The sequence below is a fragment of the Dinoponera quadriceps genome, unplaced genomic scaffold, assembly GCF_001313825.1.
Source record: "Dinoponera quadriceps isolate SergipeBrazil2010 unplaced genomic scaffold, ASM131382v1 scaffold533, whole genome shotgun sequence".
NCBI classification, from domain to species: Eukaryota; Metazoa; Arthropoda; class Insecta; order Hymenoptera; family Formicidae; genus Dinoponera; species Dinoponera quadriceps.
In genome coordinates, this window is record NW_014554780.1 from 1,288,425 (window position 1) to 1,313,603 (window position 25,179).

The 25,179-nt window shown below is 43.2% G+C and overlaps 1 protein-coding gene across 7 annotated transcripts in view; it reads right to left on the minus strand.

Annotated features, from left to right (window-relative positions):
• The window catches only part of LOC106741812 (venom dipeptidyl peptidase 4), a 274,378-nt gene that overhangs the window by 80,532 nt on the left and 168,667 nt on the right, over window positions 1-25,179 (minus strand). For all 7 annotated transcript variants that reach the window (XM_014614165.1, XM_014614172.1, XM_014614169.1 and 4 more), the window contains 2 exons: window positions 24,349-24,568; window positions 4,169-4,263 (listed from right to left, as the gene is read on the minus strand). In XM_014614165.1, coding sequence (XP_014469651.1) covers window positions 4,169-4,263; window positions 24,349-24,568 — 315 coding nt within the window. The remainder of the gene's footprint in view (window positions 1-4,168; window positions 4,264-24,348; window positions 24,569-25,179) is intronic.

Sequence of the window (25,179 nt, forward strand, 5' to 3'; positions counted from 1 at the left end):
GGCGAGCCGACGCGTTGCCTCTTTTCACGTTTTGCTCTAATTCTCACTGTGGGGCGTATTTATTGGGGCTTAATCGTATATACAACTCCTGCGTGTTATTTTTTTCTTTTTTTACGCTTCTCTCTCTCTCCCATATTCAATTTATTTTTACGTGAAATATTTGGCGAAGGGGCTCCTCTCGCTCTCCGTCTTTCTTTCCCGCTGCTTTTAGTCGATATAAGGCTTTAAACAATTTTTCCGAATTGCTTTTCCTTCTTCTTTGCTTTTCTCTTCTTTCTCTATTTTCTTAATTTTTCATTGAGATCTTTGCTTTTCCTCGTGCATGTTTCATACACAGTGCATTCAATTTCTAATATGTAGCATCCAGTTTTAATTCTTCTGCCATTTGTTTCTAATTTTTTCCTTTACGTCTCTGTTATATCACGTTACTTTTAATTCACGCAAATTTCCCTAGAGTTCTGCTTTTCACATGCCTCGCCTTTACTTGTCACTAAAATGAGAACGCTGCGACTTAACATTTGTTTGCCGTTCAATTTCTTTCGTTGCGTAACTGCGAAATGTGTTTCAAACAGCTATATATATTAATCAAAATCAAGGATTCAACAAGCAACTATTACATATTATTGCTATATACTCTAAGGGGCCTCGACCCCAAGGTTTATAAATATATATCTATTTTACCCCTTTATTCTACTCTCTCCCGGGAGGAGCGCTGCGCGGAATAATTCGGTGCTCAGATGTGTTCGTTAATTTTTCAAAATCGTGTATATCGCGCGCGCGAAACGCCAAGTCGCGTTAAAATGCGTCGAAGTGCGTTCCCAAGGCGCCGCGAATCATTAATTTTGAAATCTCGCAAACCATCAGCCGGGCCGCTCGCCCTCGACGAGCTTCCAGCAACGTGAGTGAAAAAAAAGGGAAGAAAAAAAAAATGAAGACCCGATTTCGTCGCCGGGTAGAATATTGGCACGAAAACAAAGTGACGCCGACAGTTTTATAACGTTACGCGGTAAAGTTGTGATTCTATTAGCAACTTTCTAAACTAATTTCCAAGTATCCCATCGGGGCAGCTTGACACGCACGTAATAAACTTATCGCCCTTCAACGTGTGAAATTTTTCACACGGAAATTTTTTACGCACAGACGTGCACACAGAAATGAAACGCAGGCACAGACGATCCACAATCGCCGCGAGCGTCGATTCTCAACGATTTTGTAGCTACTCGTTCCTGCTGAATGCCGTGTGTATTTACGATCTTCGATAGTTTCTCTGCATCGATAAAAAAGCCTTTTGCCATATTGGTTATATGTTCTTCCCTACCTAGGCCGCCACAACTTCAGTTGCATAAATAGATAATTTCTTTTTAAACATACCGTACAATATCAACCGGTCGGGACGTCACTTCGCGACTCCGCTTCGAAAATTGAACGTTCGTGTTGGCGGTTCACTCCGACGCGAGCGTAACTTTCGAGAAACTTGCGCTGGAAATCTCAGCGCAGAATATCGCTAACGCCAGAGAGAGAGAGAGAGAGAGGGCAGTTTTTGAGCGAGCGCATTTGGACAATTGCATTCGGCGAGCCTACTCTCGCTTACGCCGCGCATTCAGGAGAGTGAACGGGGCTACACGGGTCATAAACTCCCTAATAGCTTTCGGACTAACAACGAGAATGCGCCCCGATAAGACCGTCCGTCTGCGAGAAGCGGCTCGCGGGGCTTCTCGCGCGTTCGGAACACTCCCGAAGAATTGGAGTAACGCGCGGCAAACGAGGGACTTTATTTAACTCGCTGGAAGACCCGGCCGGGGTAACGCGCAAGTTCGACGCTAAAAATAAAGTTTCGGGCCGCGTCGGTTAGCCGTTGCAATTTCTCTTTAGCGGCCGCCCGCCTCGGTACGCTTAATTGAAAGAATCCACGGTTTACTTCGCCCGCTGATTACGGCGACTGTATCTGATGAGGGCGGTGAGATTTTAATCGGCGAGGAGACCGCTTAACCGCCACTCGCGAAATTCCGCGGAAAATTGCACGGTGAGAGGGGGACTTCCATCAACCGTCTTAATTTATTAAGTCTTATACTGGAAATGTTCGAATATCTCCGTTATTTATCGGAAAATTATGCGTCCGCACATAATATCACCTTCTCCTCTATAATCCACTCCTACTTTAACCCAAACGGTGTTTTAAAGGAGAAGAATAGTATAGAAGAACAGTGTAGAATTAAAAAAAAAAATCAATTTCTTTCCTTTAACATATTTCGGCAGAGATACATCTTTCAAGAATATTATCTCAAAGTTTGATGAGAAAATCTGAAAAACTGACAGAGATATAGCATTTTCCGTGAAGTGGAAATTCCGAGCGCCTTGTGGACGATGCTTATATAAATACATTGAGTAGGACAGATTTAATGGAAAAATGTTTTGAAACCTTTTAACAAAATGACGAGAGTTTGAATGCGATGATATGGAAATTCACTGTGTTAAGTACTGCGGCGATCGAAATTGCCGTAAACTTTGTAACAATATAATTCGACAACAGTCATATGCATCTCATACATATTGCATACCGCCTGGAAAAACCTGGCGATAAAATAAGCAAAAAATGTATGAATGTTGCCAAAATATTGATATTCAGCGCGTAGCCAATGCGCGAAACGACTAGAGAGGCTCGTTTCCCACACAGACAGGGAAATGCGAAATTCCAGGACAAATTAACGGCTGGAGTTGAGTTGCTGTACGGCCCAGGAATTGATGATTAGACGTAAGCACAACAAATTCCATTTCACTTCAAAACTATTTGATACTGAAACTCGATTGCATTTTTCTCGTAACGTATTTTTCTCGTCAAATATTTTTCCTGGTTTTATCTGGTTGGCAAATTATCTCGAAAAGTATTGATCGGATTAAGGCCAGATAAAACATCCGTCAAACGAACGACTATCGTTGCGCGTGGAATATTTTTAAGCAGAAAATCGGATTTTTAAAGCGCGAAAAACCGGCAAAAGTTGAGGTGGAAAATAAATATTCTCCCTTTCAAAGTTACATTTTTGTAATTTCTCAAAAATCAAAACGATGTCACCTTGAAATTTCTAATCGGGTTAATCGTCACATACCGAGTAATGCTACAATTCTCATTCCCGCGTGTGCTTTCACTGTACAAAAGCGGCAAATTAATTCTGTGCAACCAATAAAACCGTAGACTTTGCGGAAGAAAAAGACCAGTGTCCTGGAATTGAAATTTCGACTCGGCGACACTTACTTAACGGCCGGTACATAAATCGTCCGCAGCGTTTCGCGACATCTCGTATCGTTAAATTTCGCCAAGACGGATAACGCGCTACAGACGTCGGTAATGAATCATTTTACAGCGGGCGTTACTACATACGAACGAGGTATCGCCGTCCGTGGTAGGTCGCACGTGTCAGAACGTGAAAGATAACGAGCAATTACCGTAGCAACCGACGACCTCTTCGTCGCGGGGATAATGCTTTTGCGCGCGCGTCGATGCGTGCCCGCCGCATCGAGAAATAATTCCACGGATCTGTTCCTCCCTCCTCGCGATCCGGCTTCCGTTTTTATACAAACGCGCCCGGTAGGGAAGCGGACGGTTTTAATTGATCGCGCGCGGTTATGAATTAGCGCGGGGAAGAAAACGAGACGGTGGGGGGGGGGGAGGAGGAGAGACATGAGGGATGGCATTTCCGTTGCGCTGTGCGTTTCGGTCGTTACCCGCGATTTCGGAAGTAATCCGCGCGCGGTTCCCTGCAATTAATTGACGATTCATCCCGCGATTTCTAATTAATCGCACGCGTGTTAATGGCGCAAACGTTAACGCGTACAAATGTTCGCGCAACACTAAGTATTACACTCCTCGAGGCGCGTCTTGCTGTGCATTCGAATATGGATTTTGCATTAGTCGGAGACGATCGATAATGCAGCGTGTGCTTTATTTTATACGTTTTTTTTTTCCTCCGGAACGAGAAAATACACGGCTGCTCTCCCCGCTTATTATTGTAAACGAAGTCGTCGGGTAAGTACACACATCGATGTAAATAAGACGCTTTACAATTCTAAGATTCGTTATCGCGGTGCACGTTTTCAGTCTCATACAAACTGCACGCTCCTCGAAAAGCTTTGTCTATTTATGAGCGGGCGAAAGTTTGCGGAGGAAACTTACAGCGTTGTTCGAATCCAACAGGATCTCGGATGTGGCTGAGCTGACATTGTAGATCAACAGATTGCCTATCTCGTCTCGGTAGAGGATCTCATCTCCTGCAACAAGGAAAGACAGGCATTCGGGAATTAATGCTACGCGTTCGTCGCAGTGCCGTTGCTTATTTTCCTTTTTCGAGGAGAAAGAAAAAAGAGGAGAAAGCCGAAACTGTTTAATTCAAAGGGTCCTGCGATTCCTGAGAAACGAAGTCTCTTTGCGGCTCTATTTTTTTCCATTAGAGGCGCGATGTGGCCGAACGAGGATGAAAAAATAAAACTTGCCCGGTAATGATGATTGATAGATTGCCTCGACATTGTCCGGACCCTTTTGTGCGAGCGGCAAGACGGACGCGCAGTTTTCCCGGAGCACGATGGAGACTGAGGGAAGATACGCAAAGAGAGAGATAGTAATAAATTTCAAGAGAAAGAGAGACTCCGTCCTTCTCGAAAATCGGTTTCCTCGAGCCGACAGTGCGCCGTTTCATCAATCTTGGCCAGCACCGGCTCCGTAAAAATCCCGGAATAAAAAGCGTTGAGTTAGGTCGCGATAGAGACCCTCCCCCGATGAGTAAGAAATATTTTTATCGTTATCGAAGAGGGAGGAGAGAAGGGAAGCCGCGGTATGTTTGTTCGACAAATTTTTTATCAGCCGCTTGAAACGGTAAATGCGAGAATCAGGAGAGAAGAAGAAGAAGAAGAGAGAATAAAGTCTCGCGAAAATTTCTTCTAATTGTCGAATAACCGCGGTCGATAATGCATCTAGGTCCGAGTTGAAGCCGTGGCGATTAATAATCCAGCGTTACTTCGGGATTATGTTTGCCCGAATCGGGGCAAACTGGCCGTGTTTTCACGGGGAAAATAGCGCGGAAATTGGCGATTCTTCAAGCGAATTAATCTTCCGCGATTTTCACCGCCGCTCGATCTTCTTCCCGCGCGAAACGAAGTAAGGTAAGAAACGCGTAATATCGCATGAATGAGTGAGAAAGACAAAGATGCTGCATCGAAATACCAAACAGACGTACCCCTTTAATGCGCGAAAGGTCTGCGTGTTTGTGGTATAAAGTTCGTTCCGTTCAAACAAGGGACGGCGTGTATCACCGAAAGCGCTGCGCGACACGGGCGAGCTATTTCAACGTGCCGCCCGTTAAGCTCGCACGAAGTCCGCTTTTTCAACGAGCGATGGAGAATTTTCCGACACCGCGAATTTGGTTCCCACGGAAAGGTGGTTCTTTGACGCCTCGCAAACGTACCTTGGATGCACGACGACGAGCGAGAAGATCGACTCCCGTCGAAATTCAAATAAACTTGTTTGCGAAATCGCGAGAAGCAAAACGGGAGAGGAATTTCTACCGGGAATGAAAGTAGTCGCGTTCTACGACGATGTTATTCACTGAGAACTGCGGTGTCTCTTCTCGCACCGGGGTAAGAAGCCCACGCGAGAAGTGATTTACACGAAATGCCGGGGATTCGACCGATTTCTCACGGTGGATAACACGTTAACGAGACACCATCGTATCTCACGAGGGACACGACGTCGTCCTCGTCGTCTGGATGGCGAACGAGACTCGACGTCTTCCGGGATTTCGTCGCGACGGCATTGCCGGAAGAGCCGTGGCGTTTACGATTTACCGCCGCCGACCGCGTGTATCTCGCGAGAAATAGGCCGAAACGGGCAAATGCAAACGAAGCGTGAACTTTATAGGTTGGCTCTCACGACGGGAATATCGCGCGTATCCGAAACGCCTCGAGATCGAGCGTTTTCTTAGTGGAGTCCGAGTCGAAATTTACGCCGGTCGACGCCACCCTCGATATAAGCGGAAACTCGAAGTCGACGATTTGTCGTGGACGTAAGATATTAGTCGTAAAATAGCTCCCGCGCGACTTAAAGCCGCGATCGCATGGAGAATTTCTTGGGATCTAATTGTGATCCCCAAATAATTACGCACGGTAAAGGATTTCGCGTTAACTTTCATACATTTCCCAAGCGGCAGTGAAGTATAAAATATGTTATTTTAACAGTTATTTACATATGTTGAATATCGACACGACACAAAATGTTGAAATAATAAAAATACAATATACGTTAAATTAACACACGGGTGTGTTAAAAATTTTAACGCAAAAATTTTAACAAGAACTTTAGCAAAAGTACAAGATGTTTTTTTTTTTTACTCTACTGTGGATCGTGATGACATATTACAGTTTTGTTATGACATAACGCACGTTACATGGCCCGATAAACTCTTTAGGCGAAGTTTCGCCCAAGTTGAATCTATTAACAACTTTTGTAACTATTGCTGGTTCCACTGCTCGGAAAGAACAGGCACCGGACAGAAAACTCGGTTATAGAAACAATAACATTCCTGTAGAAACTTTCTACTCAGTCAATTTCCCTCAGTTATCTCAACCGAGCTTTAATACAGCTGAAAGTCCGGACGAAATGTCTTCGTTTGCGACGATAGAGACACCATTTCTCGTCACCGAATTTTTATCCGATACTTGGTTAACAAAACAAGAATTTTCCGTGCAATTGCAGTCATCTGAATGACACATTCGTAGCAGCGTACATCTGTGTCAGTCTAGTGAGATAAAAATTGATATCGCAGCGAGACAATCTATTTCTAGGACAACGTTCCAATCGGAATATATAGAAAATCTGGGAGAATTTCTATGCGAGGATGCGGGAGAGAGCGGTTTATGCGCGCACCTCTCATTAAGATCGCCCTGAATTCACACAATCGCTGATCGGTCACGCGCGAAGCCGCGGGGTACATTCGGCCGGGAGACAAATATTTTTTAATCGGACATGCCGCGGCAATTTCTGCGAATGTAAATTAACGTTCTCCGCAGCGGCTGCATTTAGAATCCGGGCGGGGGCGATTCATCGTTGAAATCGAGCGGCCGTAAATAAATTCGCGCGAACGAAACAACCGCTCATTTAATTAATATCCTGGGGCGAATTACTTCTTTTAATGTTGCATCATTACGCGATGATTAATGACGAATTATTCCCGCGTCGATTAAACCGACAACAGATGGGAATAAATTTAACGGCTAGTTTGCCGCGTCGGCCTAGTTCCCGTGTGCGTCTACGTATGTATATTGTTGAAATACGTTTTGTAATGACACGTGTGCGCTCGCACAAGCGCGAACGGCCGGCCGGTCGGTCGGTGCGTGAAATCTGGCACGGCCGCGATGAAAATGGATAACCCGTGGAAATGTACAACACGTTCGTTCTCGCACAAGTGGACTGCCATACGTGTCATTTACACAGCCATTTCTGGAGCACGCGGTTATTAAAGAGCTACCGTCGCGCGACCGGAAGATCGCCATTAGAAATAGGAACAGAAATATCTCCAGGTTTTGCCCTACGATCCCTTTCGAGGGGAAAAAAAGGCGATAACGATACCACAGAGAGAGAGAGAGAGAGAGAATTATACCGGACAGGTGATAATCTCACGAATTGAAATGCGCAAAGGAACACTCGGGACGCAATTTGTGCGAATGAACGCGTTCGTTACCGCGAGCTCGCGTTGAAGCGGCGGCGACAGCTCGCGCATGGGGCGAGTAAATTCTCGAACGCTCTTGCCGAGAGGAAACGCGCGTTACACAGTTTTGTGAAATATATTTACTTAAGAGGAGACGAGGGGCGATACGCGCTGCGAATGGGTCTACTTTTATTGTAACGATAAGAAAGTCTCCGCGTTAATGCAGTCTCTGCATTCGCGCGCGCGCGGTGTCTCACATTGTAACTTTGCCTGTAAACAGTTGCCGGCCGCAGTTGTCGCAGCCACTTCGCAAAAAAGAAAACTGCGTTCACTTCCGTCGTACAGAAGTATTACTTCGCCTGTAATGCTTGTAAGTGCCGCGCATTATGCTCTCATACAATGAAGAGGAAATGCATAGAGCGAAACTACCGAAGTTTCTTGGACACCGGGACATTACGCCGACGAAACAGAAAGAGAGGGGAACAGAAGAGGAAAAGAGAGATAGAGAAAGATAGAGAGAGAGAGAGAGAGAGAAAGAGTTATATCCCGACGTAAATGTTGAGGATGCGCAAATGCGATTCACGCGCGCTTATCTTCTTCTGCAAATGCGCAACAGGACGCGCATTTTACATCAAATGTTACGCAACAGAATCCGACGCGAGAAAAATGCTGCAAATTACTTCGCCGAAATATAGCGACGTAATGCACGTCGGACGTAAGCCGGTTAAGAATTTATATTATGTCACGATGTAACAAGGGTTAACGGTAAGCGCTATCGAGTTACCTATTAATTATCATCACGATTACTTTCCTAAACAAAGTTCGACCCTCCGCGGAACGATCATCGCAGTTTTACCGTAATCGCGACGGCGGTATTCGCTGCGACGTGAACTACGATCGTAATTACCACCGTCGGCGTTATTCCGCGCGAAAATTTCAGCGATCGCGCGGGAAAACTCGAGGAAGAACAACGAGGGTGGACGCGAACTGCATAGAAAATTTCTTGGGATATAATTGGGATCCCGACTTTCCAAAATAATTACGGATTCTAGTTGGAAAATCTACGCAGGTGTGGTGTATATATACGCACTGAGAAAAATGTCCCACTGAAAATGCGACACTGAATCTTACAATCTCCCTTTAGCATAGTAAAAAATGTAGCCCCGTATATTAATCTCCTAATCTGATATTCGGACAAACTAACACTCGGCTTTGGCGATGACAGTCGCACGTAACAAGCCGTCGTCAGGGAAAAAGACTTCACCTTATGTTTGCGACAAGAATGGAATTTCCGATTGCTATCATCATGAGACATGCTATTTTGGGAAAACTTGGGATATTCTAATCGGAATCAACGCTGGGAAAATCTGGGAAAATTTGTGCGCGGTGACGACCCTCAGCGAGCAATAAAGAAAGACGAATATCGAAGGAACGAGTGGCTGAGATGCTCCAGACTCGCTCGACGTGACTTGTTACCGAAAGATAGCGATGATCTAGGCTGCGAAACAGGCCGTTCCGCGAGTGACGGCGGGTTATGGCCATTCGGATGAATCGTGTGTGCGCACTGCACGGGAAAGCCGTCTCATGGGTGCCGCAGCCAACATACCGGCGCGCACCAATACCGTCGGAAAACGTCGAAAATCATAGACAAATTCCGTCCAGCTTGCCCGTCCGATAACTATTCATTCTCTTCGGCATGCTCGGCGAACCGCGCGGGTGGCGTCGAAATTGACGATGACGAAGGGCCCGGCACAGCTGTGCGACATAGTTGCAGCAAGACTGTGTACGTGTATCAGAGGGTTGTGGCATAAATAACTTCCGACGAAGGTAGCGAATTTTTCCTCGAGCGAAAAGAATCGATCAGCTGTCCATTGTGGTTGGCAACTCGAGTTCGTCATTGATTATGAATACATGTATTAGTTTAGCTCTTGCGTTGTCAGATATCTCACAGGCTGCATTCCCTTTGGGCATTCACGTACTGCAAGCGTCATCTTATCTTTACTGTTCATTAGAGATTAATTTTGGCCCTGTCAATCCTACCCGTCTACGACCACGCGTGTTCCTGGCACGAACTCGACCTCGAGTTGAAGCGCTGCGCATGTTTCTCGACGATAACCTTTCCATTTTAATTTTTTAAAGTAACGCGCGACGTACGGGTTATCGATGACGCATACCGAGCGTTTCTCTCGGATAAGATTCCGATCGCGACTGATATAATTCAAGTCTCCGGCGCAGACATATATACTCGATCGATCAATACTTCGCGACTTTAACTTCGGAATGCACGATCCATTCTATTACATAAATTTGTATGTGCAGCCTTTGTCCTTGCTTCTCGGCGGTTCTATTTGCTACGCATTTTCCTGTTACTCGCGAGAATTTCACGCCGAAGATACGCCGACGCTCGCATCAGTCCAAACGAAATGGATATAGAATTTACATTTAAAGTAGTAAATAGATGATACAAATCCACGTGCTATATGCAACTAGGAATTTCTCGGAACACGATGCTCGCGACATCAATTTTTAATCTTCTCTCTCTCTCTCTCTCTCTCTCTCTCTCTCTCTCTCTCTCTCGTTCTGTTCATTCGTTTCATTTATCCATCTCGCACATGATTTTTGTTAGATGCTTACAAAAATTCGTAAAATCGCAAAAAGTTATCTTGCTTCACGACAACGCCGAGCTGTATGTTGCTGTTGCAACTAAAGAGACGTTGTTCAAGTTATATCGGGAAATCCTGCTCTCCACCGTAATTTCCAGACATCGTCCCGCCTGATTTTCATCTATCCAGACCGACGCGGTATGTCTGATACATGGTTCCGAAATATTGAGGAATTGCGAAAATGGACCGATGGATTATCTGAAAAGATGAGTCATTTTACCGGGATCGTTGCCCGAAAGATGGCAAAAGATTATCGATAGCAAGGGCCAATATTATGATGAAAATATTTTATCTCATCGTTGTTGGTAAATAAAAATGACTTAAACGTCATACGAATTTTTGCAAGCATTTAATATAAGAGCGATTTAAATAATTATATTGCAATTATATTTTCGACGTATAAGTTAATCATCGCATCATGGAGACATGAAGCACAGGGATATGGAAATATTTAACGGAAGAGGAGGTATTTTCTCTTACCGGAGGATAAACGAAGAAGAGCGAGCTGGCTCGAGGATGAATGTTTAAGATAATAGTGAATATGCGGTTCGCAATCTAATATTGAAATTACATTTCCAATCGCATTTCCAAATCGCATTTCAACGTTACCTGCCTGATAAGCCGGAAAATATAAGAAAGTTGCCGAAGTGAATACCGTTGCTTGTTAATAAGCATCCAGCACGACATGACTTTGCTTTTCCGAATAATCTACTTTAGGTGGAGTATTACACCTTAATTTACATTTGCTACGAAATGACTCCCAGTGGGAGTAACTTTGTAGTTTTAGAATTTACAAATAGAGTCGTTGGAAAATAAATGTAGAACTTTCGCCGGAACGTGGCGACTGATTTATTAATAAGTATTTACGTATCTCCGCATTTACAGCGGCATTTAAAGTTCCTTCGCACGTACATTTTATCTAAATATAGATAACACTGTCTGCATTTAAATAATATATGTGACACGATTGTACAAAACATGTGCGTAACACATTTGATAATACAGATCTCCATGTCGCGAGATATCTCGTTGTATTTTTAACCAAGGATAATTTTCGCGATGTCGCGACTTCATACACGCGAGTCTAGTTTAATTATTCGGTAAGTTTAATTATTTTCAAATTCGATAAGAAAGATGGAAAAAGTGACGCGCATAATTAATACTTCAGTTCGCTCACTCACAATCGTGGCTCTTACATTGAATTAACGTATGAAATTTACGGTAGATTATTTTTATACGGCAAATTGCGAAGGGGCATTTTAATTTATTCCGATTTAATTAAACAACTCAGCTTGCGTATCTCTTAGTTTAATTATTCGTTCGTCTAAAAGTCACGCTTGTTTCGACTACTCGTCGTAAAGCAAATACTCTGAGAGTCGAGTTACAAGTTTATACCGGCTTCGTAATCCGCGCTTTTCGTAGTTGCTACGTAAGAAATGTTCTACGTTTACATTCACGAAGAGACAACTTTGTTGTAACGAAGTAATGACAAAGCCATTTCAAAAGAGCAAGGGAGGAAAAAGAGGAAAAATCGGATAAGTTTTCCACAGAAATTAGAGTTAACGAAGATATATTTTATTACGCAATTGTGGGGCAATTGGCTGCGCATCGTGGATGTTCTCTATAATAATATATTTATATATTTTTTCTCCGAAAAAAATTCTCAAAAATACGCATCTACACGCAATAAATATTTTCACATCAAATAACATATTTCTTTTGCATTTTCATCCAAACATTACAATAGTTGTCACAAGCAATAAGTTATCGAAAAGAAGTAACATTATGTTAGAAAGATATTAAAGAACTTCTTTGTTTCAGCGAAACAATATTTAACATATAATGAAATAAACTGCTTATTAGAAACGAAATATATTTCCTCTGAATAATACTGATTTTTCTATCGAACAACATTATTTACTTTAATGCAACAACAACACTTTCATTCAAACAAAATGATATTCGATACTAAATTATGTTGTTGTTTATATCGAACAAACCCAAGTCAAATAAACACGTGTACCGAAGACCCAAAGAAATCTTTTTCTCCGTGTACCATCGCGGAAGAATATCGAGCGTTAACGGCGCAGAAAGACATTCGGCGGGCCAAGTATCGCGCACCGATACAACGATAACACGATAATTCGTAATAAGTTCCATTAACGAGAACTCGTCGTTAAATAATACAGCCGCTCGCGAACCGTTGGTAATAAACGCGTAGGCAGTCGTCACACGTCATGCAATTAATAATTACTTATGCGCGTCTATGCGTACGATAACTCGAAGCGCGCACGCGAGATCGATGCCGGCGGAATATGTGTAATACAACATGTGATTGAACTTCAGCGGGCCGCGCGCGTTCCCGTATAATTCGCGTTATTTATATACAAACGCGTCAGTCGCGCCGCTCGACATAATGCCGGTCCGCTGCGAATTAATAATTCGCGATCTGTCCCAATGGCCGGGGTTATGCAAAACGCGATAAACAGTTCTGCCGGCCCGATGTAATAATGATCGGACCGCAAACGATCCGCCAATTATTTCAATCGAGTTACGCAACGAATTGCCGCTACGGCGCGCGGACTTATCCGATCGCGTCCGTTTAATTGTGCAACATTCGTCCCGTTCGACTTGCACGCTCCCTTTTTTGCTGTTTTTGCCGGTCGATAAAAATGATTCGCGCGCACGCCGGCTTTTAATTACTTTTAATTTACTTTATCGATTCTCGCCGAGTTCGGTCTGACCTCCCCGGCCCATCGCACGGTCACCGCGTTCTTTCCATCGGTCGCGCCTGTGGTTTCTCGCATATCGAATTTCTATTACATTCGTACCCTTTTTCCATCCTCCCCCTCTCTTTCTCCCGCCGAGTTCTGTTGTTCTTATCGTCGCTGGCGGAGAGTTCCGTTCCGATATATAATTCGGATATGCGGCCCGCTGCGAGAGACTATTCTTTATTTATGCTAATGGATACGGCGTGCAGGCGAGTTAGAGCGCGCGTCGCAAAAATATCCGATAAATAAATACGAGGAGATATAACGAGCATTAATCAGAGAGTTTGTACCGATTCGATGTTCCAATGGCGAGACAATTATCTTCTTTCGTTTCAGAAAACACCCCATTGACATTGTCTCATTCCTCCAGGCACAATGACATCGAAAATTTACGATCGGAAGCATTATTTCCGGTATAAATAACGCACTTATCATACATAGGCTTAATGGAGTTTTCTGTACGTTTCCTCGAAGGGCAACATTATGGATAATTATGCCATTTCTTAAAAAAAAAAAAAACTTCATTTCATAGAAGAAAATAAATGAAGAAAAGAAACGTGTCGGTGTGTTCTATCCGCCAACGCATCACCGTCGACATTGTTTGCGGAAAAGAGGCCACTAATGACGTTCGCCGAAACGAGTCGCTTCTGCGTATAATGCCAATTTGCGAAAGAAGGCACTTCCTCGAAAATGTCTACTCTCGCCGCAATCATAATCATCCTGAAAACCGAGTGAGCTCGGAACGACTGAAGGACACGGTGCGCGTCTGCATGAAATTCGCGTTCTACCTTTGCGGGAAAATTCCTCTCCTCCCTTCGCACTTCCCGTCGGTTGTACCCTTACGGATCCCCGTTTTCCGTTTATTTCTACGACCACGGTCTCTGACCACATCTTCTTACGGGGTTTGTAAATTCTCGCGCAATGAGCCCTGGCTCGGTTTGTAACTCGAGATCCTCTCACCGAGTGTCGATTTGTACACGCTTTGTTTTTTGTTCCATCCTCAATCTCTGCCCCCCCCCCTCCCTTCNTAATATTTACACGCGAATTGTAGCGAGGATTCGGGAGAAGCGGAAACGACACGGCGCGATTAAATGATCAAATGGACGTGATTCGACCGCGCGTTTCCACGCGCGGAGTCCGCCGGTTGATTTCATGCTTCGCGTCCGGCAAATTCCAGATTGACACCGCGATCCAGTTTACGCACCATGTCAAAATGCTCGTCTCTTCGTTTGTCGTTTTTGTTGTCATAGGATTTTACCAGTCTACACGCGCGAGCTACGAAGAAAAAAACGTGTAACGTAAAAATCTCCACGCAAAGATTCGCATCTTTTATATACTTAAGCCGAATCTGCGAAAATATCGCCGATTGAATCAATAAAATGATAATTCACCGATAATCTGTGAGTATTCGCTCATTTTTAGGGGGGAATTTTTATTTAAATTAATTAACTTTTAATTAAATGAATTAAAATAATACAAACGTAGTAATAAATAATAACATCCTTCCTCACGATTTTTGTCGTCAGATTTCGCCGGAATGGACACAGTCGCTGTTAGCGGACATTTTCAGTCGTCCTAACGAAGTTTCGAGGGGGTCTCACGCGACGAGGTCTCCGACAAATCTCGCATTATCGCGCGCTAAACCGCGCAACGACGTTTGCACGCGGCGTCGTCCAAGTACCGAAAGTAAATTCTCACTTTCTCCCACACTTTGCGCCATTTGTCTGACGAGTGGCGGCATCACGCATGGCTGCGTCGGAGTGGACACTTTTGATTTGTTCGCCACTTTACGGAGCCTCGTTAAAGTTTCTTCCGAGAGCGAGAATGGCTCGGCTCCAAGCGCAGACCGAACCTTGCCTGTTGCGGTTGAGAGTTCGCGCGCGACCTCCACCCTCTCGCGTTCGTGCGAGCTGAATTTTCACGACTTTGTCCGCCGAAACGGAAATTATACCGACGCTGTGGTGGTAAAAATTCCGGATTATTATCCTCGCTGCTGTTCATTAAGTCAATTATTTGAGAAAAAACCGCGAGAATCGAAAGGCTAGCACGGAAAAAATGTAGTTTCGCCCTCTGTGAAATATTTTTCATGTTTACTTGGGAATGTTAGGGAGCTTATCTCTAAAGCAACGTAGCGAACGTTAATTATCATACAAATGCTTCGTATTACTTTTATACAAAGGTGACCTGATAATCGTTTACAACATCAAAAGACCTAATTTCAATTTCAATATAATTTTCAATTAGCCCTTCGATCGATCGTAAATAATACGCGCGTGAGATTACTTTCATTTATACGTAAATTATACCGGCGTAATGGAAGGGAAATTTAGAAAAATTAAATGTAAACATTGGCAGTTTAATTCAGTCGTCATTCCTACGATTATCCGCGCAGGAAAAATGATTAGATTCCATAGCTAAATTTTTTGAGTAAAGTGACATTTATGCGATAATACGTTTGCTATTGCAACCAATTCAAATTGCTTACATTGTTAAGGTTTTAAATGTTCATATGTTACAACTAATTTAGCTGCTGCAGCTGATTTTTTGTTTTCTGTACAAAATTCCATATTTTATTCACATTTTCATTGAAATCGAAGAGAACGTATCACTATATCGTGCAAATTTTTCGTTTTAGCACGAAAACCGTTGAACGATAAAACTACGATACCATATAAACAATCAATTACAAGCAATAAAGTACATAAATGGACTGAGATACGTCGGAGATGATCGAAATTAGTGGCGTTTTACGCGATTCTACTCGACGCTCTACATTCGCGGTTTCCGATTTAGCCGCGGCAATTCTGAAACACCCTGTGTATACGGAGAAAGAACCTCCTGCCGGCCGGCTGACCGCTTTAATCCGCGAATTTTATCTCGGGGGATAGAAACAGATTTAATCAGCGGCCATTATGCGCGCTCTCACCGTGAACGATACGACTACTACGCGGGCGAAGTTTCTTCGGCACTTCCCGCAGCGAAAGGAAGAGCCGGCCTGGTTACCAATTACCACCTCGAAACTCACCCCTCGTTTCTTCGTATTGTATCTTAATTAACGGCACTTTTTAGAGGGTCTCGCTAATATAATGGCCGTCGCTCCCGGCAGCAAACCCGGCAATTACTCTCTCCCCTTTTTTCTTCTATCCTTCACGCGAAACCCGCCACACACTTCTTCGGGTTTTCGCGGTTTTCGAATTGCTGATTGGATGTATTCGGTGCGCGGAAACCTCGGAGAATCGTGTTTCTCGTAGATTTGTAAGGGCTGATGACCTTCTGTCTCCCGAACTTTTCGAGGTTCACCAATTAACCAGCGGAGCGTGACTCCTTCATTTCCACTTTCCACGTACTTCATAATTTTTACAAAAAATTTCTCACAAATTATTTTAATATCCTCCCCGGTAAATTTGTATGGAAAAATATACCCGTCGGTGGAATAAATGTTTTTCCACATTTCCGTACGGAGGAAAATGTGCTTCCTTTCCGTAATTATAAAGTTAAATTTATACATAATTAATATTCATAATCGCTCGAAACCCAAAGAATAGATCGTTTAAAAAAACTCGAACACAGAAAAAAAGTGCTGGCTTAAAAAAATATGTAATTGCCTCTCTTCAGCTTCTTAAATCAAGTAATATTTTTATCAATTTAAATATATTTTCATCTTGTGGAAAACAATATTTGGACGAGGTAATAATACTTAATTTGTAAATGAATTATTGGGGCGATTCAAATCTACTTCAAACGAGAAAACTAATAACTTAACTAAAGCTAAAAACAACTTTACTTATTGTACTAAAGAGTATCGGAAGTTAACCATTTCATTCGGGCCAGGTAAATATTACTTGAACGGTCGGACCCGAGTCGAAATTTTAAATTTCTACGTTAAGCCATCGTGTGGGGAAAACAGACATAAATTCTCACTTGTAGCATCAAAGAAGCACAACAGAAGACCTTTGAACGTAGAACTAAATTGGACTTAAATTAGGACAAAAATTTCGACTCGTGGGATAGTCCTTTTTACTTTCAGCGCAACAGACGATCGCCCGACTCGACTGTCGAAAATCCGGCCTTTCCATAATTAATCGAGGAACTCCCGCAATCCATCATCGGCCACGTGCGCGCGCCACCTCGGAATCTTAATCGTCGTTTATCGACGAGACGTTTAGCCCTGGAAGATGGTGGCCGTTCGTAATCGGGGGAATCTCGTGTAGGCGGTAATTAGTGAACGTAGATCGTGCGGATTCGTCGGTCTGTCGAGCGGCGGCTGGAGCTATTGTCGCAAATTGCGGGCCTGCGATACCGCCTGCGTTTACCGTATGCTATGTCGTGCTCCGTCGGCGGTGCAGCCGACGCTAATTTCCCCCTGCGTATACAGACCATCGATTACCGGCGTTACGTGCGGCAAACACGATTCTAACCCTTTCGACCCCGCGGAGTGATACATTTCCCGCCAACTTCGTCGCCGGCCGGAGCGCGGTGTTATTCGTTGCGACTGTGAACGTATCCTCGGGGACAGCCTCTCTTCTCTCCTCTAGTTCGCCGGACGTTTTCTTCGTTCCGGGCCGAGAACACACAAAGACCGGTAATGCGTATAAAGTGCCGCCGTAGTTCGGAAACTTAAGTGCGAAGTAATGCACGACTTTCCGCCGCGCGCGATGATCTCTTACGTATAACTCGCGTTGTTCGAAGAGTTAAGCGGTATAACAATTTATAACTTCGCGCGACTCCCGTTATCTGATGGGCTTATCGATCGTCTCGGATGTTCTTTCGCACAATCGACACAGCACGCTCCCCCGCCCGCCGGTATTCGCGATCGTAAGTATAACGATACGCTCGCCGGAGCGTAAATATGGGTTCGCAATTTACGATGTTTGCAATTTCATTCTTGTTATAAAGTTCTGTCTGGTCGCGAATGCTTGGGAGTTTCGAGCAAGTTTTACATAAAGCAGATTAAGCGGTCGAACCCGCGAGACGAGTTTCGTCGTACTGCGTTACGTCGTGAAAATAATCTCGATAACGCGAATAATGCGGGAGAAAAGTAACGGATACATTTTCGTCATCACCTTCGCGCTATCTGTTTGAACGAGACGGGAATGCCACCAGGCCGTATTTTCCGAAATCCCGTCAAAAAGGCGTTTATTTGCTTCGACTCGAGCGAGACAGGTGGCGGAACATTTCATACTCGCGGAACCACTTTAACGGAAACTTCTAAGCGAAAACGTCCCTCGTCGTAACGCATTTACACCCTGTCTTCTCCCGTATTACCGGAAATGACGGGATAAAACCCAGCAACGCACTGTACCGACCTTGTTTCCCGAGCATTATCCGACAGCGTCGTTGACGTTTCAGCGCCGGTATTTCTGCTAATATATAAAAAACCAGAGCACGACGATAATCGTTACTTTTACGCGCGCGCGTGTTCCGTTATTTAAAGCGAGAGAGCGTAAAAACGATCATACACATGTACGATAAAAGAGAAGCGCAATTTTCAATATTAATTTAAGAAACTCGCATAACGTGTTTATAACGGACGCGACGTTTGAAAATATTTATGCATACTGTCAATTAAATTGCGTGAACTGCTCGCGTTTCCTGTGAATGAAGTCATTATCGAGATATTTATTTGTCGGGGGAGATAAAAGAATAGTTAATTAGCTGTGATCAAACATAAGTAAAAGGCAGCGGAACGGCAATCCGGCACCAGCATCAAAATAATCAACGATGTAACACGTGGCATGAAAGTTAGCAAACTAGTTTACAATGACGGAGTTGGAACAAGAAGAAGAGAAAGAAAGAAAGATGGAGGGTAGAGGGAGGGAGAGGTGGAATAATTACAGTTCTCAAAGGGAGGTCGAGCGGAATTTTTATCAAAAATACGAAACAAAGACTCTCAGGGCGTCCACGGGTGGCGACCGAGTGAGAATGATTCGGATATTCCGAGAATGTGATGAGTTATCGATGTCAAGCGTTATTTTCGAGTGTCAAAGCAATAAAATATCTTCGTATTAATAACGAGATCTTCGTTAATTCATCATGCTAGAATTCGGTTATTCTTACTTGCCGCGGAATATCGTCGCGTATTGCTCGAGATTAATCATCGGGATTACCGATACGCTCTATGCATCAGCGAATGCGAATGATGAAGGATCACTGTTGCGAATAATTAAATGCTTCCGCATTGAGTGAAAAATGATGCCGTCTCGATGTGCCGTCGCACAGTGGTTTGGAAGGACAAATTTTCGGCCGAAACTCGGAATCTTAATGAAACTGAAACTTCTTTACATGGAAAAAATGTCTTTAAAGGGGAAAAGTAACTATTTATAAGTAACAATTCAACATTAATCTCACTTCGTTCTTAAATAAATAAAAAAGTAATTCGATTTTCTCATTTAAATAATATATCGTTTTTTTTCTGTCACGATATCCTCGAATACAAAGGTTTCAACATTATTCAGTCGAGAATTTCTACTTTCTGATTCTCTTCAAATTCCATATAAAATCCGATAGGACACGGGATCTAAAACGGGTACATTATTTTACTATAAGACCATTATAAACCTACATTTATACCAACTTGAGGTAAAGTTTGAAAAAAAAACAAGTTTTGACCGAGAAATATCTATCTTAGACCTATCTGTGCATTTCGCGCCTCCTTCACGCGTCGCGTAAACTCAGAAGGTTTCAAGTATCGGTGATTTTGCGCAAGAATATGTACCATTTGATATTGACAATCAGCTAATCCGACGCAGACGCAATTCCTCCGGTTATCCCTTATACGTGTGATCAGTAACGTGGAAACACACTCGACGTGCACCTGCGTAATATCCAGTTACGTACCACAGACTGCATAGTTATGCGGCTGCAATTTTGCCGCAGTTATAAGACCTCGCCTCGCACGAACCCGATGGAAACTGCGGCTGACATTGCATTATTATTCTCGTGTTCGATAAATGACGCTAGATATATCGTAACGCAATACGAATTGCGAAAGAGGTCATATCGTGTAACGAGCATAACTCCTCGTAACTCTAATTTAACGTCCCGCCATGACACAAAATGACACAGTTTCGATATACACAGTTGTATATTTTTATATTTGTGACGTGACGAGATTTTCCAAAATATTATATAATGCGATATCTGACATGGTAATTTTGATGCATTCAAAGAACTGACGTAATAATAGCAGCGGAATCTCATTCGCCGGTTTGAACTTTGCTGTCCCTGTTAAAAATTACTTAGTTATTAGTTACAGTAATATAAAGTCCGCTATTAGCCATTTTAAGATTTTCAATTTTTATAATATGAAAATCAACTATCTTTTTAATTTTCATTGATTTCGCCATGTTAGATTTAGCATTTCTGAACTGTTTCGTTTGAAAGTATTTCCTTAGTTTTCGGTGGAAAAAATTAGAAGACTGCACTATAGTATAAATAATGAAATTGGAACAAAATCATCACTAAACGCATTACTATTAAAAATGATTTATTACAACGTAAGAAAATTATTATTGACCTTACAAACGTTGTCTTCGATTCCTAAGCGTTCGAGGCGACGTTTCACCTTTCAACGCGGGAATTATACGCAATCATGCACGCCTTGTATTTCTGATACCCCAGATTTATTAGAGAACGCACACGGTAATTTAATCGCGACCCCTTTGTTACCTCTAATTGGTGCTGACTAAATGATGGCTGCGGTGATGTCTAGTGTGAGGCTCTCATTAACCACCATAATTACTGCCATAGAGCACACCTTTCTCGCTCTTTTCCGTCCGCCAACCGGACGCATGCAACGCTGTCCTTCTTCATACCATTCCTTCAGACACTGCGATAACAGCGATAGTGTATTAAAACGCTTTCGAATCTGAACGGACAGTTTGGGACATTTTTGGCTCGGCATCGAAAATGAAAATGCGGACATGTCTCGGGAGCTTTCGAGTTAGAAACGATCGGCTCGTCGCAAATTTGACGAAAACTTCACAGACACAGAGGATGATACATTGCACTTTGGTTAATTGCGAATGAGGCTCTATTAGCACTTGTTATTCTTGATGAAATTATGCGCGTTATGTTACGATTAAATGATTGCTCGCACATGGATATGAATAATCCAAAGTGTTTTTTCGCCTCAAAAACTCACATATCAAAATGCATGTTTATTATACGTCGTGAACTCTCTCCGTAACACGAATCTGCACTTTGACATTAGAATAAATTTTTACCAACGCTCTGCGTTAGTGCGGCAAGATATGACAAGTCCGATCAAATATATTCTAGTCCCGCGGCGTATGCACACATACGCGCACAAAATTGTGAAAAATAACAGTTACGTATTACGTTCCGGCGGGAAATTTCCAATCTCAGAAATTTAAATTTTGATCAAATTTCGCGCTCATTCATACATGTAGGATGGCCGTCGGGTGAATTCTGTGATTTTTCGTTGATAACAAGAGGATGATTCTTTTTTCTCATTTTCCCTCTTTTTCTCTCCCTCTCCCTATTATTATACTTTTATCACATATTAATACGCAATATTAAAATTATTATCAATTGCATAAGTTAATCGAAGGCTACCGCTATCGAGTAGAAAAATAAGAAAACAGATCGTTAAGAAAGAGACACAGAAGTAAAGCGACAGCAAAGAGAAGAAGGATCCGAAATGGTAAGAGGATTCCCGGCAGACGCCATTAATGCACTTTACTGTACGTGCGTTTCTCTGATTCCTTGGCCGGAATGGACCTGACCTCGTTAATTTTTAAGAGGCGCCCCATCGCCGCGAGCCATAAGAGGGAAGGGAAACAAATTGCGAAGAGAAAGAAAAGGAGAGAGAGAGAGAAATGTTCCGAATCGCGCATTATTTCCACGCGTCGTCCGTGTCGTAATTATATCGATCGCCGCGGCGAATACGCTCGGGGTCGTAGCGTCGCCGAGAATGTATCGACATTTGCCCAGATTTTTCCACACGGAGAGAAAGAATTTGCTAGTTAAATTTTTCATAACTAAATCAGATTTGTTTATGCTTCTCAATTAGAAATCGTACGTTTGCAACATCACCTCACTAAGCAGAAATCTGCACAAGTTTTCCAACCGGAATCCCGAGGAATTTTCTACTCGCGTATTTGCTGCCGTAATCGGTGAAAATGTATCATCGTTGAAGGAATCGCCGAGGGAGAATAACACATATCTACGCGATCGGTTTATCCGACAAACGGAATTACCGAAAGAAGAATCTGCGAAACGACGGATCCTCTTCCTTGTACGTGGTCGAGAAGCGGCAAGTTCGGGCAGCACTCGACCGCCGCAAGATCGAAACAAACGTGACAGTTCGCCACCGCAGTGTCAGCGACTTCTCGAAATCAGAGCCAACGGCGGTGCGAAAGTAAACATTTTCTACGCGCACTGAGAGAAATTACAGTTATCTTCGGTAGTCCCGATCATAAACCTTCTATAGTTTTCATTACAAACATAGCGGTGACAATGTGTATGGAAAGTTATATCATCAATAACACTTTCGCTTTCCTTCTATTTCTTTTTTCAGTGCGGCGAGTCAAGCGGGGGAAACGGGGTGACCGCGGTATTCGCCTCTCGTCGTCGTTCGATGTGGAAACGCGAGCGCGACCGATCTTTCGGGCCGCGCGTTTAATTTCGATCTCCGTGGCGGAAAATCCGCGCGGCCGGAATTATTCGCGGCTGCGAATGTTACGCGCGCGATAGTGGGAAGATACTAGCCGCGCGCGTAAATCCATTAAAACCCGTCTTTTGTTCCCGACCTGACGAAAGGATTTATAGGCTGACACCGGTGTCGGCGGCTGTGCCGTAACAAAGACAAATGGATCCGCGAATGAAGTAGAATGGACGCCGCCTCAAATATAAAATTAGTTTGAACTTCATACTTCAGAGCGTCCGTGGAAGCGCGGCGCGACGCGGCACGACGCCGCGAAGCGCCATTCACGCGCGAAAAAAAGTCATATAAATATTCGCCGACGGGGCCGCTTTGTGCGCTCCCGGCCGCGTGAATCATTTATTATCCTCTTTTGCTGTTATATAATACGGTTCGCGAGGCCGCGAGAGGGGTGAAAAACTGACGGACTGACATACGTTCCGTGATATAATTTGACGTTCCGTTCTCGCGGAAGCGGCGGAGGATCCGCGCGACTTTTGTCTCACGGGAGATTTATGATTTATGATAATTTCGTTGTACGGCCGAATGGAAAATTTCACGGCGAAATTGGCGTGCACAAAAGCGGCAGAGGCGTTGCGTCGAGAGGAGGATTTGCGGACGCGCAACGCAAATCGATGTTAAACGCTCGTATTACCGAAGGAATTTTACACGTGCGCATTTAACCGTGCGGCGACCTCGAATCGTTAACGATATCGAGCCGAAAGAAGAGAGTATACTCAAGATAATTGGCCCATAAATTCATTCCCTTGGAAATCTTTTCATGTTTTAACAGCATATTAATCGAAACGAGATCTACGCGAAGTAAAGAATTTTGTGTTGAAAACGACCGTGTTGGAAACGTTCCGGTGAATTCCCGTGTAAATCCATGAGAACTCATGTGTATGGGATAATAAAAATCCATATAGGAATTCACGTGATTTGGGAACTTTCGTGTAGAAATCCATTTAGGTTTTTACCTAGAATATGGGTTTTTGGCGCAAATCCTCAGGGGTAATCACAGGATTCCATACAGATTTCTTATATGTATTCCCACCTTCTTTTGTTTCAACAAGGGGATCCACTGAAATTTTCTGTTATCTGGGAAATGTGCTAAAACGTACAGAAATATGTGCTGGGAAGTACAGTATAGTATAAATATAATGTTAAATTAACGCACTCACCTTGTTAGCATACGTGGACGTTAATTTAACATTAGAGGAGAGTGGTGTCAGTTGTTAGAAAAAATATTTTTTAGCTTGCGCCTTCTTCATTATTAATTCAGAGAAAGAACCGAGTTTGTACGTGACATTAGATAACTCTTCGGCTTTAATTTTATGACAACCGATATTAATAAAGTCGGGAAAAAGCGGGCCTACCCGGCGTGTTAAATTGCGCAGCGCGCAGTATACAATTCGAATTAATTAGCTTTCGGAAACCATCGGGTTCCCGGTTGGCCGACTCATCTTGAAAGTTTCCGGATTCTCCGGGAATAAAGATGCGACGGAACCGAAAAGGAAGGATTTATACGCCGGGCCGGGAAACAAAGATGCGGTACTTACCGCTGATCCACGTGCCATTGAAGCTCTCGGGGGATAACGAACCGGAGAGCCATTCCGACAGAGAGATGCCAGGCGCGCTGTCCGTTGTGGACGCCGAGGTACCTGGTTTGCCGGTCAAAAGGATCGTCGCCGCAATCACCAAAGCCAGCACAATTATGACGACGAGGGCGCAGACTAGCAAACGCCGCCGATATCGCTGCTTGTTCTTCGTCATCAGGTCCTGTAATTATGACACGCGCGATTATTGTCAGCAGAGGTCGATTCATGTACATTGCGATACCCACGTTCACAAAGAGCAATTCGTACGATAAAAATCTAGTTATGTCATTGCCGAAGTGATCATCGATCGACAGAAAATAACTTTTATTTTTAATAAACTGTATTATAGAAATATATACTGACTGTTAAAAGATATAAATAGAGGGATGAAATTAATATAATGTTACATACATTTTTATGAGAGAGAGAGAAAAATTGTAACATTATTATAATTTTATAAATCGTATTATAGATGTATATTATATGCATATTTAATATATATATATATATACAGAGTGAGGCGATAAATTATTATCATCTTGAATAACTTCGAATCAAGAAAATAGAAGACAAATTTGTTTAACGAAAATTGATACCAACGACCATTGAACCACCTTCTGTAAGGTCGCAGATATAAAGATTACTTTGGATTTAGTATCTATACTTCAATGGAGGAAATGCGGATGGAATAGTCGGGTAATATGAAATGCCACGATATTTAGGGTACTAAGTGTCGCAACCCAGTGAACAGTAGTGGAGTTATTATCTGCTGGATCTCTAGCCTAACGTACA